General features: G+C 40.2%; 1 protein-coding gene across 18 annotated transcripts in view; it reads right to left on the bottom strand.

Moving 5' to 3' along the window:
- Window positions 1-18,566, bottom strand: part of kcnt1b (potassium sodium-activated channel subfamily T member 1b) — a 64,211-nt gene that overhangs the window by 8,732 nt on the left and 36,913 nt on the right. For 12 of the 18 annotated variants that reach the window (XM_019271819.2, XM_019271811.2, XM_019271812.2 and 9 more), the window contains 26 exons: window positions 18,436-18,492; window positions 18,272-18,320; window positions 17,995-18,054; window positions 16,421-16,495; window positions 16,045-16,128; window positions 14,795-14,889; window positions 13,685-13,865; window positions 13,102-13,266; window positions 12,653-12,789; window positions 11,651-11,714; window positions 11,274-11,382; window positions 11,083-11,191; window positions 9,171-9,320; window positions 8,811-9,046; window positions 8,460-8,480; window positions 7,658-7,871; window positions 6,240-6,345; window positions 5,928-6,100; window positions 4,667-4,738; window positions 3,381-3,515; window positions 2,948-3,059; window positions 2,522-2,623; window positions 1,784-1,867; window positions 1,557-1,685; window positions 846-866; window positions 320-617 (listed from right to left, as the gene is read on the bottom strand). In XM_019271819.2, coding sequence (XP_019127364.1) covers window positions 320-617; window positions 846-866; window positions 1,557-1,685; window positions 1,784-1,867; window positions 2,522-2,623; window positions 2,948-3,059; window positions 3,381-3,515; window positions 4,667-4,738; window positions 5,928-6,100; window positions 6,240-6,345; window positions 7,658-7,871; window positions 8,460-8,480; window positions 8,811-9,046; window positions 9,171-9,320; window positions 11,083-11,191; window positions 11,274-11,382; window positions 11,651-11,714; window positions 12,653-12,789; window positions 13,102-13,266; window positions 13,685-13,865; window positions 14,795-14,889; window positions 16,045-16,128; window positions 16,421-16,495; window positions 17,995-18,054; window positions 18,272-18,320; window positions 18,436-18,492 — 3,038 coding nt within the window. The remainder of the gene's footprint in view (window positions 1-319; window positions 618-845; window positions 867-1,556; window positions 1,686-1,783; window positions 1,868-2,521; window positions 2,624-2,947; window positions 3,060-3,380; window positions 3,516-4,666; window positions 4,739-5,927; window positions 6,101-6,239; window positions 6,346-7,657; window positions 7,872-8,459; window positions 8,481-8,810; window positions 9,047-9,170; window positions 9,321-11,082; window positions 11,192-11,273; window positions 11,383-11,650; window positions 11,715-12,652; window positions 12,790-13,101; window positions 13,267-13,684; window positions 13,866-14,794; window positions 14,890-16,044; window positions 16,129-16,420; window positions 16,496-17,994; window positions 18,055-18,271; window positions 18,321-18,435; window positions 18,493-18,566) is intronic. The other 6 variants (XM_019271820.2, XM_019271824.2, XM_019271828.2 and 3 more) reach the window with 3 other exon arrangements.

Genomic DNA, 18,566 nt, shown 5'->3' with positions numbered 1-18,566 from the left:
AGGCTCTACCTGCTGAGGTTTAACTCAAACAATTACATTATTTCTGCCTCCAGAGCTGAAATGTTTATAGAACCCAGACTCCAACCTGCAACAAACATTATTATTAGCACTGTATTCATTTTCAGGTACATTATGATTAATTAATTATCCATTCAATGTAATTAATAAAAACCCTGAATTGAATCGTTTTAATAGCTGCTGATGCTGAGTTTAGTTTAGCCATATCATTATTAATATATTGCACGTACTGCGTTACATAACAAAGAGAATACATGGACTGTCTCCTGCTTGTCTGAGTACCATCAGCTGCTCCACTCACCATATCCCACGGTGGGCAGGCCAAGGTGTTTCATGCGATTCTTCACCAGCTCAGACAGCTCCTGTCGCTCAGAGCGCCGGTACAAGTTCAGTCTCTGCTGCGAGATACGCTCCGCTCTGCTAGACGGTTTGTTGCTCTTTCTGCTCAGCCGCCGTGCCCACTGCATGCTCTTCTTCCTCAGCAGCGGGTGCTCCGACTGGTCACTCGTGGTGGAGTTTCTGTGGGCCGTCTTCTCCTTCCAGGACTCTCCGCGCTCGCGATGCTCCATGCCCTGCTCTATGTTGATGGACATTTGAGACTGGGAGGGCAGGGCAGAGGTGTTAACTGCTGCATAATAATTCCTTCATGCAAAATGCAAACTTTCACCCCTTTAATGCCTTTCTAGGAGCTATATCGAGCATTATCAAGCTGCGATGGTTATGAACTTAACATATTGATAAATGCCAGAAAAATGCCAGTGGGGTATTTTTCATTTAAAAAAAAAGAAGAAAAAAAAAAAGACGGCTGACTTAATACTGGATCTTACCTGCGGGTAACTGTCCTTGAACTGAAACAAAAAGACGAACAAACATCCAAACAAAAAGAGATGCAATGAAAGACGGGGGCATCCAAAGCAAAATAAAATCACAGAAAGCCTCAAAAGTCAGCACATAGTAGAAGTAAATATGTTGTATTTACTGCACATAGTAGAAGTAAATATGTTGTATTTACTATTTAATCATTCACTGTTAAAATGCAGGGAAATGAACCCAAGCCAGCGGTGATACATTTCTGGTTCATGGCTGGTGAGTTTGTCTCTTATGTAACCTGCCAAGTATAATTGAGAGGCTGGTTTGGTTTTAACAAACCGTTTGACAAAACAACCCCTGATTACCATGAAAGAAATGAAACAAAGAGAGAAATGCATAAAGGAGCAAACAATGATTGATGAAAAGAAGAAAAGAAAAAAGTGTTGGGCATTAAACAGCAGCTAGTTAGGAGGATTCAAATGAAGTGAAGGAGGAAGAATGGAGAATATCTTGAACAAAGGAAACGTTTTAGGATGAGAGAAATTAAAGCAGAAAAATGCAAAACTAAGACATCATGACAAAGAATGAAGAAAACACAAAACAGAAGTTCATGAATAATGGAAAGAAGATGTAGAAGGACCTCTGCTAAAGCCAAACCAGAAGCCAAAGCTGTAACCAAACCCAAACCAAAGTCGTATATGTTAAGTATCTAATGAAGGTGAACTTGCCTCTGAGGTTGAGAACATGTGCGACTCTGTGCGGTAGATCCCTATGGGGATCTCAGCGCTGGAGGAACAGAGTTTCTGGAAGAGTCTGCCGTAAGTCCTGATCCACAGATCTTCCTCTGTGATCTTCATCTGAGGAGAGAGAACGAGGGTTGAGATAGTGGATGCAGGCACACAATCTACTGAAAGTTACAAATGATTTGCTTTGCAGCATGAATGTTCCTACTTACCGCACAAAGATACCCAGAGCCAGGCGTGGTGTCTAGACCAAGAAGAAGCCTCGCTATAGCAATCATATAGTCCTTAACGAACGACTGTCAAAACAAAACAAATATGAAGAAGTCGCGTAAGTACAATGTAATTAGAGTCAGAGAAATAAAACAGTGCAGCAGCTAAAATGCAGGAATAAAATTTTATATAGTGACTGAGAACAGGTTATTGACAGGCATGCACATGTGCATATGGATGGATGGACATACATCTACTACTAGGTGGTAAAATAAATATACATACTGAGAGGTAACTGTAGTAAAAGTAAAGCTACAAACAACCTGTACAGCAATTAGGGTTTGACGTTTATGTGGATGTGCTTCTCAACATATTTAAATAATTAATTCATCCTAATTAATTATTTAAAACAAACAATCAGATGCTCCCACACTGTTTCTTTCCATAAATCTGCATTGTTCATTGAAAGCTAGGAGCTACTTTGGATTTCTAAAGTACAATTTCTCCTTTACGTGCACTAATTTTGGTGACTTAGTAAAGAACTTATCCACTGCACCTGGAATAAATCTTATTACTTTAAATGGATCTGAAGAAAGTGTTGCAGGGTGTTAATGCTGAGGCTTTTCATCTAGGTGTCATGTCCACATTAGATAAAACTATTCATCTTATTTTGATGACTTCCTATATTTATCTAAACATATGTATGACATATTCAACCCCAAAAGTGAGTGTTTACCCACCTGGTAAAGCAGTGTATCCAACATGCTGATACTGAATACTCTGCCTGCAGCAAACGGCAGCCGGAACATGAAAGCCAAATTGGAGCCCTTATCACGCTCGATCTGAAGAGAAAAACACACAAAAAGTTTTTAAAAAGAGATCTGAAGAACAGAGCAGCCGGATATCAAATATATTATGTTCTCTCGTATGTTTGCTTAACTGTTCCATCTCGAAAATCAAGATACTAGTAAATCTCATGAAATCTTCATCAGCTCTTATGTCTACATATATCTTATTCTGTCCATTCACTATCTATGCTTGAAAAATGGACCTAAAATCTCTACAGATGATATTCTGTAATCTTCTGGTCTTTCTTTGAATTGACTGATATAGCACAAAGTTTCAGTCATGATGACACAGAAAAAAAAAATTCAAAGAGAGCTCACCTTCTCCAGTTTGGAAAGAGCGAGTGAGTAGCAGTCCTTGGCTCTGAATTGCATGAACCTCATGTTGGATGGGTGTGTGAGCTCAGTGATGATGCTGAGACTGGGGAACAGTCTGAGTGAGATAAAGAGAGAGAGATGTATGAAGAGGGATGAAATGCCTTGTGCTGAGAGAAAGAGACAATGCGGCAGTGATAAATGCTTTTAATTCTGGTTGTTAAATAAAAGAGTGGATTCAGAGCTTTGGCAAGTGTAGTTCTTCTTTGAGATTAACTCGTTCACCATTCTGGCAAACTCCAAAAAAAACAAGCACTTACCCTCCAGCATCTGACGGAGAACAGGTAAAGTTTATCAAGTGCAAACTAGTGCACGTTTGATCCAAAGCTGATACAAAAATAGCCACGTGTATGTGTGTAGGATGCTCTCTCTGGGTTACCTGAACATAGTCTGGACGTTTACGATGGTCTTGGCGTCTGCCATGTAGTCCTCCTCAGCGCTCATTGTGCTCTCCTTGTCCACAACCACCAAGTTGTCAGCGTAGATTATGCCACACTGGAGCAGGTTGTCCAAGCTGGTCCGATCAGAGAACAGCAGTGTTAGCATTACTTAATGACATGTTGTGACAATGGTATTAGTCAATGCAATGTTCAATGCGTGCCATCAATTGTCAGTTTTCAACATGTCCTATAACCTCTGAGTTCTTCATATGTTCACCTTATATAAAAGTACTCAGTAAAGATTTATGCATCACTAAATTGAAACATGTTGCACCACAGAAACTAGGGCATGATATAAATATTTAAATATTTCCACCTCCAGACTGCTTTATTGCAACTGCTGCATAGCTCAACATTAACTTGCTAATACATGACCTGACTGACACGTCTGATTTGATAATTATAATATAAAAATATTGTAAAAATAATAAAATAAAAAGCCCTGCCAATAACATTTCACTAAATTACCAAATAGCGTTGGTTTTGGTTAGGTTGGCATCATTGGAGATATTTCCCACCTATTTTAAATTACATAAATAATACTAACTCTAAAACATCCATGGAATAATAGAATTCTATAATAGATAGAAATAAAATCAAGTTTAACACATTATCTATTTTTTCTGTCTCATTCTTTAGCAGTCAGGCTACATGTTACAACTTTGTAATGTTACCCTGATTTCCTGTTTACATAGGCAATTGCTTTTTATCAGACAGCACAACCAATGTTTTCAACCTAACTAAACTCAATATTTAAAAAGGTGGTGACCTGGTTCCACAGATTCAGATAAATTTGCAAACAGCTGGTGAAATCCAATCCAGGTGTGAAATTGAATGAGCACTTTCTTTTGTATCCTCAGAGACAGACAGAAATACATAATTTATTGGTGGTGTTTAAGGAAAATTAAACATATTCTGCTTTCAAACTCCAGCATAGCTGTATTGGGAATATCTTAGCCCACGGCAACACAAACGAATAAGAAAATCAATATAATCCAGTCTAGGAATCCAAAGTACTTCAGCAATAGATGTGTTTATTACTTTTAATGATGTTTTATGGTATATACTTTCTTTAATCAGAGCAACCTTGCAAAGATTATAGTGTATTTTATTTATGATATGTGAACAGCTGTATCAAAAATTAAAAACAAAATAACACTGAAACGAACACGGTCATTTGATGAGTTAATCAAATGAGCAGATTTTCAATAAATGAAACACATACTTATCAATAGTGCCAGCCATGAAGTAAACCATTGGAAAGCAGCAAATGGCCTCTAAGAAGTGATTGTCTGGCCTGCGGGAAACAGGAAACATGAGTGAGTAGCCCACACTAATTATCTCTGTAAAACTCCAGTGACACACTTTGACAATGTTTCTGTAATTTCCTGAAATCTGTTGATCAGACACAGTTTGAACTGCATTCATTTCTATTTTATGGAGGCAACAAGAGAGACATATATATTTTATTCTTCAGAGCAATGGGAGGATTAAACTGGTTGCTATGGCAACCCCTGGTGGTGTCACTTCGCCAGCGATTTCCTGGCCTGTGTGGTTTCTGTTTCGGAGATTTGAGTGAAGTTAATGAAACCCACAGTGAGTTTGAGCAGAAGAAGGTGTGCAGAGAGAACTGCCGTTTATGAATAATGCAAAAAAGGCAAGTTTTTTTTAGTTTGTTTAACTTGAAGAGAAGCTAACCCACACTTCCAGTTGTCACGATCAATTCTGCACTGGAAGCAATTTGGTTTGTTTTTAAATCGCAAACAAAATAAATAAAGCACTGGTGCATTTCAAGCCCAGGAACTAAAGCAAATATAAAGTCACACATAAGATCATTTTTTTGTATCTTCAGTTTAGTTTTATGCAGCTTTCTGCAAGAAATCATCAATATCCGAATTACCATCCAACCATCCATTATTTGTAACTGCTTATCCTCGTCAGGGTAACAATGGGGCTATCCCAGCTGACTTTGAGTGGCAGGATACACACTTTAGAGTCACCAATTAACTTGTTAGGTTTATGTCTTTGGACTGTGGGACGAAATCAGAGGACCCACGCAGGGACAACATGCAAACTCCACACAGGAAGGCCCTAGCTGAGGCTGAAACCAGGAACCTTCTTGCTGTGAGATGACAGTGCAAACTACTGTACCACCGTGCCACCCAATAAAGAAGAATTATTACAAGATAATTTAAAAAAGATTCTGCTACAGCTACAGCTACATTCATTTACAATAGTGTTGACATCCAGAACAACGAAGCGAGGCCAAATAAAAGCCTCCTTTATTAGTTTCTATGCCAACTCATATGTATGTGGTATCAAGTACCTATTTAGTATCTTCATTTCATCTTTATTGTGTTAGATTGCAAATCACAGCACTTGTATCAGCCTCTACATCAAGTGTTTGAAGTGGAAGCATCATGGTTTTACATCACTGTAGGAGTAAGAACAACTGACAAGCAAAGACGGATGGTAGGAAATCTTACGGGTAGTCTAGCAGCAGCACTATGGGGTTGAGCTCCTTCCTTGGCCGATAGTAAGCACGCAGAGGGACGATGAAGTTGTAGAGACCGTTTCCTGCCGTCTCTGCAGACACTATAATCAGCTTATTCTTGAAGCCGTATGCCTTGGCGTCCTCAAAGCTGCTATGTGTACAGCCCTGGATGGAGAGAGGTGGTCAGCCAGGTTTTAGTTGTACTGTGCTCTTAAGACACACACCACACATCCATTCTTTCATGGTTCATGGTTTACAGTGGGATTTTTGTGGTTTAGTTCTGTGCTGCTGCGTGTATATTCACCTTGTCGAGGCGAAGGCAGCAGAATGGAGCTTTCTGTGGTAGGAGGTGGCACAGAGTTGGAGAGCTGCCGATGTAGGGCGAGTTGGGAGGGTATCCCTTCACGAAACTGACGGAAAAGAAACAAAGTGTTACCAAAACTTGTGTCACGTGTTGCGCAGATGTGCAGCACATCTCCGAGGTTACTTAAGCCTCCTTCCACACTTTCTCTGAAGGAACCCACATACAAAAATAGTATTGATTCAAAAATGTATTACTATATGATGGTGTGAATGTTTCCACTTCAGAAAGAATCCCTCTTATTTATTCTCATCATTACTTCACCATACTAAATATCATTGTGAACGACGGCCAAAATAATATTGTTTCTGCTTTTCAATTTGATTCTGCAGCTGCTCAAATGACTGTTTATTAGCCTGAAGGACTCATTCCTGCTTAATGGCACCTACATTAACAATTACAATGTTTTTGTAGCTTGTTTAGTTTTAATCGTGTCTCGTTTGGTTTTGCACCAAGTGTGCTAATTTGATTCTTTGTTCCCTGATTTGTAATGTGTCAGCTGCAATTACCCTAATCACTTCCCCGTTGCCCTCTACTTTGCCAATAAAGGAGAGTCTGACTTTGTTTAGAGATGCATTTACAACCCGATCACCACATGATGGCACTGTGGGACTTTGAGCGAGCAGTGTGTTTCATGAGGACAATGCAGGAGCCTCCATCTTCCAAACCTCTGTGCCTGACAACTGTTAAAGAAGAAAAACTACTCAAGTGTCATGGGGTGCAGTAATAGAGGTGCAGAGGTTAGGAGGACCATGTTATGTCCAACTTTATGAGACCCACTGATTGTCTGGGTCTAACAGTTGCTGTTCAAAAAGACTTTTGTACGGGCTGAGGTGCAGACTGTGAGGCACAAGCAGCCAATGTATCACAAACTGATCTAATGAAACCCCATACAGAGAGAGGGAGAAAACAGAAGAGCAAAGCCGCTGAGATAAACTGATTTCTCCAACTTGCTGAGTGCTATCACCGAGAGTATCTGTCTGGACGACTGATAGATGAGCACTGAGAGGTGAGGAGCAAGGTAAGGACACCCAACATGAGCTTCACTCAAGAGGAAAAGTGCTGACCTTCCCGTCAACACGAGCACGTCTATCACTGCCATGTTCACGCCTTGCTGCATTATGACATACAGATTACACGGCTATTCCAAACCCATCCATCTCTCCTTCTACAACCACTGAGACATGACAGGGAGGAGGCCAGGTGATATCAATCAAGTCTAGAGCATAGGGTGCTCACATATAAGGACCTTTCTCTGCTTTACTGCCTACGCTATACACTAAAAAACCACTAAATCTCTTTGTGTCAATAAATGTCAAACCCCCTTTTTCTGACATTTTAACCACAACCACATCACTTACTCGGATCCTACAGAGCCCTCCTCATCCGATTGGTTGGTCTCATCTTCTGACTGGTCGCTGAGGAGGTCGCAGGGCAGAATAGCGGAGGAGTCAGCGATCTCTAAGACAGGAGCAATGCTCGGCCTGCGGCTTCCAGCGCCGTTCTCCGTCGGTATGGTCAGTTTGCCACTCTCCTCGGGCGGATCGGGGTTTTGGAGATCTATGGCTACAGTGCCTGAAAATTACATGAGGTTACTGTACAGTATGAGCAGCAAACCATACGGCTATTTAGAAACAGCATGCGCAGCACTTTTACTATAATGCATTGTTTGAGTCAACAGTGTTTGTTTGCACAGAAGCCCTGGTGCGCCCATTTTATCTGCTCCTGGAAATCCTTTTTTCATATTGGACGTACAGTGATAAGGTCCATGTTTAGCTTACTCAGCATCTTAACCACGAGCAAACCTAGCAGCTTCTTTATCTCAGCTTGACCCTGAGGAGAAAATGTATTGCTCTTGAGCTATCACAAACAACATGCACTGTTTGTCGATAAATATGGCCATCATATTAGCTGTTTTAATATGATGTGTGATATACGCACAATACATATATCAGACATATTGGAAACATGATATATGTACAATACATACAGTATATCATTTATGTAATGTAAACTGAAGGTTAGTTAAACAACAATGAAATATCACCGTCTTGTACAGTGTTAAAACTTGTACAGTGGAGTAAACTTTTTTTTTTTTTACTCCATCAAAATACAGGACTTGTAAATAAGTGTAAAAAAGTGATGCATCGTGCACAAACTTACCAAATGAAGTGGCCTGATCAACTTTCACAGGTCAAAGAAAAAGCACAACACAATAATGTCAGCCAAGAAAGCAAAAAAGGCATGTGAGAAAAAAGTCATGCGTAACAGTCAGCGAAAGCATCCGGCATCACCACCAAGGCAGCCACGACTAAGAAATATTCAGTGTGAGTGCAGTTTAGAGAGAATAAACATCAAAGCGTCCATTTTCTCTCCTTACATGGAAACCCTTTCAAACAAACAATGATTGTAAGGTTGTCTGTAATCTCAATCATTTAGACCACTACAAACATCTTTCTTTACCAACTTCTCTACGTACTAAAAGTATTTTCTGCCTCTGGCTCTCGGTCTCACCCATGCTAGCGATGATGCTGTGCACTGGCAGTCTAGAGGGGGCGTCGTAGAGGCCGCTGACGGGCATGCCTTTGTTGTGCTTCTCTTCCTGTTTGAAGATGAAGGCGGAGTTCTCCTCCTTGGTGATGTTGATGTAGTAGCAGGTGTCGGTGGCGGCCATGATGTGGCGGGGGCCTGGGTTGAGGAGGATGCTCTTGTTGTCCTCCCTCTTCACTCCGATCAAACACACGCCATACCTGCAAAGTTCAAAATGGGCCTCAGCTCCAAATGTTTTGCTCCATTAACACATTAACAATTACTCTAATGAGATAAATAATATATAATTAGGTGTATCAATATTAAACCAGTGGATGTTTTTACTTCTTATGGGCGTGGAAGGAGGCGTAGGTGAAGCTCTTTCCATCATACTCGCCAAAAAACTTGCTGTCACACAAGCGGATGTGGTAGACCTCGTTTCCAGAGCAGCGTCCGTATGTCCTTTGCCACTGCTCCGGTGACAACTGTCCCTCCCTGAAACAGCATTTTTAGAATAGTTACTCAGTTATGACACATGACAGTTCAGACATCTACAATGGACTATTACACTGCTGGCACACAGCCTTGTCTTAAACTAAAGAAATCATAACTTTTGCTTCAATATATGTCAGAATATAACTAGGTTGCCATTAATTTTTCAACATTTCTTTTAACAATGACTCAAGAGTCATTTGAATTCATAGACTGATGCACTTTTAAATCAAATTTGGCTTTATTTGTGACTCCACAGCCCTCACAGAGAGATAAATCTGTCTGACCTTTCATGACCCTATTCTCCCCAGCCTCCTTAATTCTGGTCATAAGGTTATGAACAAAAGAGAAAAGGCTATGAGGTCATTTTATTTGGGCAATTCATGTACTTAATCATTTTTAATAAATGTGATGATGCTTAAATTAACACCTGCCAGAGAGAAATATATTTATATTCGTGTCACCTTCACAGCCAGGTTCCCATAATGGAAATTAAAATGGATGTGCTGTCTGTGGACAGCAATGAAAATATATTTGGTGGTCACCTTGCACAGAATACGAAACACACAGCCAGATTTATTGCCTTACAAGAAGCAAGGTAATGTTTACTGTTTTGACAGTGACAAGTTTCTGCAGTGGCGACAGTACAGTAGTCAGCTCTGCAGACAAAAACCATGTACAGTCTGTATAAAACTGTATAACCTCTGCTATGTGTCACCTTTCTTTAATATTAACCATGTGGGACTAAACTGTCCACATGATAAATAACACAAAGACATAAACAGTAGCAGACCACTCAGCGTTATAAAGATTGAAAGTTTACTTAATGAAAACAGTTCTTGGAGGTTGAGCTGCTCTGGGAGCAGAAGCAGAGTACAACATCAGGTTTGGATTAGTAATGTAAGGCTGAGATACGATGAAAAAGGACAAACAAGGACGATGTCAAGCTCTCTTGAACTACTGTTACATGTATCAAGTCAACAGGGGCACTCTGTTTATTAAATAACATCATACAAAATACTGTATGCCATTCATTGTACAGTATGTTTTACTACTCTGCTAAACCTCAAGAAAATAGGGCAAACTCTGTCACCACATATTTCCTAATCTACCAAATCACGCATCCTGTTGCACCAGTGGCTTATGTGTCACTGTAATGTGGCAGTAATTGTAATTATGTACTCTGTACTTATGTACTATGTAATCTGTAGCTGGCTGGATGGAACCATGTCTGTTTGTCCATGTGTCATGACATCTTTGGTCACTTTGATTTAAAACATTACTCCCTAAAACAATGTGCTCCAGTGTGAGAAATCCAACCTGCCTTGTCTTAATAGATTTTGTATTATAAACAAACTAGTTTTAAATAATGGATAAACTATAGTCAAACCACTTCCTACTACAAATACTAGTGCACTACACATATACAGTAAATCCAGTAAAAAAAGAAAGGTGGGGTGCTGCAGCCTCTATTACATGCCAATTCAAGAGAGTTGCAAACTCCATTTTGGTTTGACTGACAACTGACAAGCACTCTAAAAAAACATATAAATAGTTTGTTGAGTTGGTCGAAAATAATGATACATGTGAAGTCAGGTGATGGTTAGCCTAGCTTAGCATAAAGACTGTAAAAAGATAGGAAAACAGCTGTGTGACCAATCACTTACATTTGCTGTAAGGGCACATTTTTATATTTGATACATTTCAATTCCCCAAATTCACATCACGTGCAATACATGCATATGAGTATCACGCGTGTACTCACTGTCCTCTGGAGGTGTGAACCAGGAGTGTGACTAAGGTCGACGTGGCCGGGCACACACAGTTCAGCGCCAACATGGCATACTTGAACTCCTCTTCACACACCACATGATCTGATCGAAACAGATGAATTACAATAATGTTAGTCTTAGTCTGTCTTTGTTTTCTTTACATGTGAACTTGCACTGCACTCACCAGCAAACTTGACGTGGAATTTATTTTCTGGTTTGAGAATTTGGACGTAAAGAGGGCAATTTGGAGCAAAGTCTTTGGCAGCCCAAGCCCTCAAAATAGTCTGGTGATCCTGTGGGAGAAGAAATGGTTCTATTTCATTCATGCAGGGACTCATTTGTAAATGCAATCTGAATTTCATGGACCATAAAGTTCGCCTCAGTAACTCAATGTGCTCCCAATACTCAGTGCCAGTTCCAATAGAATCACAATATCATCGGTAACCCTCTCTGATAATTTATGAGGGAGTGTGAAGGACAAAATTGCTCCAGTGAAATTACTCTTTTTATACTGGAAGAGGTTTATGACCATTTTAACTGATGCTTGTTGATGCGACTCACAGCGGCAGTTCGGTCGACTTCGTTCCTGCTGCTGAGGATGAAGCAGGCCTCTGCGTCATCCATCCTGAGGACCGAACGAGAAACGAGCAAAGAGAGACATACAGACAGGCAGGTTCACAGGTTGGTAACTGCGAGGAGCACGTTCAACCAAACGGAAAATTAATTCAATGCTTTAAAGAAAGGGTAGGCTGGGATTGAGTGCTAATGTCCCATGACGACGGCTGAAAATGTTAAAGCCCCATTCTAGCATGCAAACAATCTGCAGTTGTTTGATAGAGCGCATTGCTGGTGCCATATGAGGGGCAGAGATCATTCACTCATGACAGGAAACTTGCGTTCTGTGAACTTACAAAGACTGACAGTATGAAATGATTACAAGGAAACCTTTCAGCACAGCATGGCTGATGTGTCTAAGAGGCTTATCTGGCTGGGTGATTTTATCCATTACATATCAGGGTGTGAAACTGGCACGGTGTTTAATCACCTGCGCAACTTTGCACATTAGATAGGGGCTAGGGGCTGTTGTAACAAAAAAGGGGGATGTGCTCCTGGACAAATTTAGACTTTGGATTCACCACAAGCAATAAAAAGTAATATTCAAACCACAAATGAAGATGGTGCAGCAATATTTTGCAGGGAAGGAGAAAAAAAATTTACAGGTCAAACATATTTCATTGTCATCTATCACTGTTTCTTTTGCTGCCTCGTTGAGTGTGGCTTTGATGTGAGCAGCGGATCAATGTACTGTACAGTGAAATCCCATTACACTGAAGTGCGAGCAGAGGGCAGCTAAGTGGATTTGTAAGCATCTTATTCTCTGACCGAACTTCAAGGTCTTACATCTGGATTCTTATCCAGTTCTTAAAATGAATGAAATATTGTGTGCCAGACTAAAAAATGAACACATGTAGCCTGAAAATCAGATTGAATAATTTCATTAGCTACAAATCACACATGCGGGCAGCGATTCAGAAGCCTAGTCCAGATTACGCTTGTACTCACTTGGCCCTCATCAGGTCCTGGTCCTTGAGGGCAGATCCTTGAAGGTAGATGACCCTTTGGGACCACAGAGGGATTTGGAGGATACGGCGAACCTGAATGTCTATCTCCGTTGGACACAGGATCACCACATAGTAGTCCTGGAAAACAAGGGATATTTAAGGGATATATAATTATTATTATTATTATAATCGTAGAATATCTCCAACATTTATTCCACAGGAATACAACAAAACTCTTAAAATGTGAGAAATTGGCATAAAATGTGTACATTAAATCATAAATCTATAGTCACTTGATATTTTAAGTACATACGTGCGTTCATACTGTCAATTATGACAACATGCAGTGAGGGAATGTGGAACACTGATCACTTATTGCCCTAAATGGTCACCATTTTGGCTGGAGAATGACCATCGAGAAAGCAGCGGGAGCTGAAGCGCTTGCGGTACCTGTAGTCTGGGGTGGGCGTAGAACTCGTTGAGGAAATCCATCAGCAGGTCAATCTTCAGCGAGCTGACACACAACACCACATGCTTCTCTGTCTGCGCCCGGTGGCGGCTGTAGTTTCCTCCTAACTTCTGGCTCTCCATCCACAGGTATGCTAGTTCTTCAAACTGACACAGCGTCAAAGAAACATCGGCATGATGTCAAATGCAACAAGAATTAAATAAATAATGCGAGATAGATTTGCTGTCTGGACACAGATGGTGGAAGCAGTGGAGTGCAAAACTGCTGATGCAGTCGCTTGCAAGCAACGGGAGTTCATTTCTTTTTCTCACTGCGGGGAAGCTAAAGACATCAGAAGAGATGATGTGGAGAACATGTGTTGGATCTTTAAAAACAACGTAAGCCAAGTAAGTAAGTAAGAAAGCAACTTATCATATATTTATTTGCTGTCTGAGCTGTAACGGCTGCCAGAAAATGGCATTTAATATTTGATGATAAATCCACAAAGGTCAGCACCAGATGCAGATAAAAGAATTCCTGATGCGTACACAAGCATCCCTCACTGCACTTTGAGAGTTTGTTTACCTGCAATGGGAGCACTACCAGGGCAACACAGATGAGAATGACCACCAGTAGCTGAGAAGGCCATATTTGTGGTGTGACATCTCCGTAGCCCACGGTGGAGAAAGTGACGATGCAGAAATAGAACGAGTCAAACAGGTTCAGGTGCTTCCCGGCTCTCTCTAGATGCTGGATCCCACAAGCTCTGCAGAAAGAAGACGAATTCTTCAATAACTCGACGGTGTTACATCAGACAAGTCTCCTACGGGTAAGGCTAATTTAAATATTGATGACGGAATATTTTACCAGGAAAATCTGTGTCAGTATTAAGTTTCAGCTTGGTGGATTGGATATTAAATCCAATTTGCTTAAGATCAAAGGGGCAGTGGAGTCAATACAGCTTAGGCTCCCGCTCAGTAAGTCATTTAAAGTGACACTATTGATTGGCTGGTTCCACCTTACTGCTTGTGTTAATTCATTTGTGTTTTTTTTTTACTGAGAGATTTAATGAAACCCAGAGGCAGGAATGAGGAGATGTCTAACTAGACAGAGAGGATTAGAGGAGGTTTGTGCTGAGTGCTGGCCAAGGCACAAGGCAGCTGCCAAAGAGTTTAAGAGTGACAGCTTTGATTAAAGCAAACCGGTGTTCTAAAATCGATGAGACAAAGGAAATGAAAAAGGATGGGTTATTTTAACACTTTTCTTCTTGTTTGTCTCTCACCTACTGCCCGCATTTAGATTAGCATGTGACCCGATATCCATTCCCTGGTGCTCATCACTATTCTCAGGCTTTTTGTCAGTTAGAAGAGCCAACTGGCTTCTCTGTATTCACTAACTCCTACCTCTTTATATTTTGCTGCTTTATGGTCTCTTTCAACTCAAATTTTACTTTGCCAGAAAAACCGTGCGCCTTTAGCCCCACCATTGTGCCAATAACAGCTCACTGTCTGTCTGAATAACTTCTTCCAAAGACGCCGCCTTGTCCAAGACATGCACACCACCAACTGTGTTGTTTTTTTGTTTTTTGGGGTTGTGCAGTACACGGTTCAGGAAACTGATTTTGCAGCGAGGGTCAGGAAACAGGTGCCAAAAGACTCGATGATCAGAGATTTCATTTCTGTGACTTTCACTCACCCAGTGAAAACCAGACACAGTAAGGTGCAGATGAGGATGAACACCTGGTTGAACATGGCAGAGTGGGTCCTCTGGATTGCACGATGGAAGTCATTCTGGAAAGAGATTATAAAATAGGCATGTGATGGATTTTACTGTGAATGATACTTTCATATCCATACCAGTGATTTCAAACTTAATACATTTTCCATTACCTAATTTAAGTTTGCGATTGCTTCACTGTCCTGTCATCATTATTGGAACATTTTATTATAATACTGTGTTTTCTCCTACATTAGTATACTGTCTTTGAATGTAGGCGCTCACGACTCATTTTCATTTGCACCTTGTTAGCATGTTCTGCCTGCCACCGCCTCTCCAAACTGTCACTGCTTTCTCTCCATGTGCTGGGCTGCTTGGCCTCAGATTCTACCATCTGCCCAAACTACCGCCTTGGCAATAGGCTCTTACTCTGTCATGTTCTCATTTGAATCACAGTGACAGCACACATACTATACCAGCTGGATATCATCTAATTGCTTTGAATTCCATGTACTAGTCACTTTGCACCTATGGCAGATCCTGGACAATATTGATAGTACAACACCAGACTTGTGTGTAGCACTAATTTTATTTCGTCTCTGTCTGTAAGTTGCACTGCAGTGCTTTGTCCTGTTTGATTTAGCTTACAACCTTTTTTTTTATCCTAACTGTAAGTTCTGCTTATTGCTCCCCCAATAAATGCAATGCACCACCAAATATTTGTACGGTTTGTAGTTGCATCACTAACCCTGAGCAACTACAGCCAGTGAGAAGATCAGCAGAATGAGAGTGAGAAACAGCTAATGTAGTTCTCTGTGTAACCATCTGTACATGATACACACTTGTGGGTCTGTTAAGTCTTAAACTAAAAGTAAAAATCCCGATTTAGATTCACTAAATTTTTTAGGCAGCTGTGAAAAAATATCTTCCATCGCTAACCCTCTGCTCAGTTAACTCATTGATCTGGTTTAGCAAAGTAACTAGTGCCAGTGCTATATCATGTTACACAAAAAGAAAGAAAAGAAAAGAAAGAAATTAGCCTGTTGAATTAAAATTCAGACTAAATTGTATATAGCCACTCTGGCCTTATGGCCACCATTACTCATGAACTGAGGGCCTCCAACATAGCTGCCACAGAACGAATAATGTCCAAATCCCTTTGTGGCAAAACAAACCAGCAATCTGCATGTGCTGCTTCATGCAATACATAAATTACAGAAAATACTTACAATCATGTTCTCCAGGGCACCTTTGGCTAGCCAGCAGTTAAGAAATACAGGGACAAATATGTTTCTCAACGGTTTCCAGAAGATCTTAAAGAAGAGGGGTGAAACATTTCAGTGAAATACTAATCAGTTAACACACCTGAAACATTAAATCATTATCCTCAATACAGAGAAAAATATAAAATTAAATGAACATGCTCTTGGCAAGATGTTTAGTGTGAGATGAGGAACACAACTCACTGGGGCATTAACATGTGATTATTGGATTGCTCAGAACAATCCAATACCAAAATGACCTCAAGCCTAACAGAAAGTGCCTGTGATAATACATTTTCTGCACACCAGATTGACTGATCAATTGATTAAGTCAATTACTCACTGTGATTATAAATGGCACTGTGTTGATCATCTCCAATATGAAGGATATCTGGAACATCTGCTCCCAAATGTTCCCCTAGAAAGGAAATTGATGTGAAATAATTGAATGAACCAATGAGAGTGCAGATTATCTTAGAGAAGTGTAATTGCTGTACTGTAAAAAAAAAAAAACAATACTGCATGAACACACAAGAGAACAACAGTTTTGTATATTGTGAGTCCATGTTACACTCAGAGACATATAATTAATTTTTTTGTTTAGTATTGATCTTATCTTATCAAAGCTGGAAGTAACTAATGTTGGGTCAAGAAAACAGCACATTGACCTGGTTTTGTTTTTAAGGCATTCAAAGCACGTGCTTGTTTGTGGAGCCTGTTAATGATGCTTCGCTACTCTGTAAATGTTTATACACAGATTGTTATTATAATAACCCTAATCCATTGTAATTAAATATCTTTATCACAACTACCAGATTTCATAACTTTTTGAACTTTGCATGCTGCATTCTGTGATCCTGCTTTTAGACATTGTGTTATGTATATTAGCTTTTATAAAATTCATGCATTATTGCCTGCTAAAATATGTATTAAATAAGGCCTTGAACAAAGGAAGGCTAAGCTATTTCCAAACAACAGAAGCTATTTTAAATAATGTGGACACTGGAAAGATGTAGACAAACATCAAGAGAGCAGCAGAGTTTACAGTGAAGTTTGCGGGTGGATTCTGGATTCTGTATATGATGGAGTTTTATATAGAGCTTTCACCAAATTAATTAAATAAAATCCAGGCATTTGCTTCTCATAAGATGAAAGCAAAAGAGGTCCAACCCTCTGAGAAAAGAAAACACCTCATGGCAAGACATAAAGTATCAATCAAATTAAACTTTAGATGATCACTGCAGGACAGAACATGAGAAGTAATGAGAAGTCTCAGAGCAGCAATGCCATGGCACAATGAAGACTTGATATTTAAGCATTCATACAGAAGGTGGCTTCTGCATATTTGTTCCCTATATCCCCAAATCCCTAAGGCAGTTCAGCCTTGTGACCATAAAACAGAAAAAACTTGGATTGTTTTATATTGTAAGGCGTTTCTATATGAATGTACGTACAGTGTATGAAGTGGCAAAAGTCCCATGGCTTATCCCAGATCATTAGCAGAAGAGGAACCTTACATAAAGACTGACCTTTTCAACTTGTGGGAACCTGAGTTATTTCCACTGAATATATAATATTATCTTCACTCACTACCTGCATAATCCTCCCTTTAAGTGCATATGAACTTGCATATAAAAAGTGCACCTTTAGAAAAAGGCACTTCAAGCCCTGCAAACCTGTTTATGCAACTTGTTTCTGGGCCAGAGTATGTGATGCCTGAGTCTAAAATTAGTGGCAGAAGTCTTCTGGCCCCATTTCTTTGACAGGTGCCTTGGCACCGGTGCTTGGACTAGACAGTGAAAGCTGTCAGACCACGAGAAAGAGTACAAACGGGCAGTGCTGGACTTTGATCAGGCAGCTGTAAGACATTAGCAAGGATTAAATAGAAAAACTGTGCATTGTGAATGAGTTCCTTACCTTGTAGCTGAGATATGTGATTAGCATGGTCTCCAAGAAACTGATTAAGGCCACTGTCACCTAAAGCAGAGGGGGAAGAGGAAGATAAATGAACCCGGCAACTGGAAACTCATCTCTCCTGGCTGCTCAAACTTCACTGAGGAACCACAGCCCTCTGCAATGCTTTTTATCTAATAAATGGCTGCTATTGTGTTTGGGTTGAATCCTGCATTAAGATTCAGTTCATGCAGAGGAATTTGATTTATGTGCACTTTAACTGGAGTGTTATTTCTCTTACCTGTATCGCCCATACAGGTTCCCGTCTGTTAACCCAGAAAATCAACTTCCTGTCAAAACCCACAAGAAAGTTTTCCTCACACTTCAGTCCATCTGCATGTGACCGCATGACAGAAAATGAACACGCTTCGTTTGCAGTTAATTAACATTTGGACTGAAACATACCAGTCAATGTCTGTCGGATTTGTACCATTAGTCTCACTGCTGTTCCGACACGTTGCACTGTGGAGAAAGAACAGTATCAAAGGAAACATAAAAAGCTTGAAGGTGTGTGTGGATGTATGCACATGAGTGGA

The sequence above is a fragment of the Larimichthys crocea genome, chromosome III (assembly GCF_000972845.2).
Source record: "Larimichthys crocea isolate SSNF chromosome III, L_crocea_2.0, whole genome shotgun sequence".
Classification (NCBI taxonomy): Eukaryota; Metazoa; Chordata; class Actinopteri; family Sciaenidae; genus Larimichthys; species Larimichthys crocea.
Note: the sequence above shows the minus strand (reverse complement) of the source record. Positions and strands in the feature narration are given on the sequence as shown.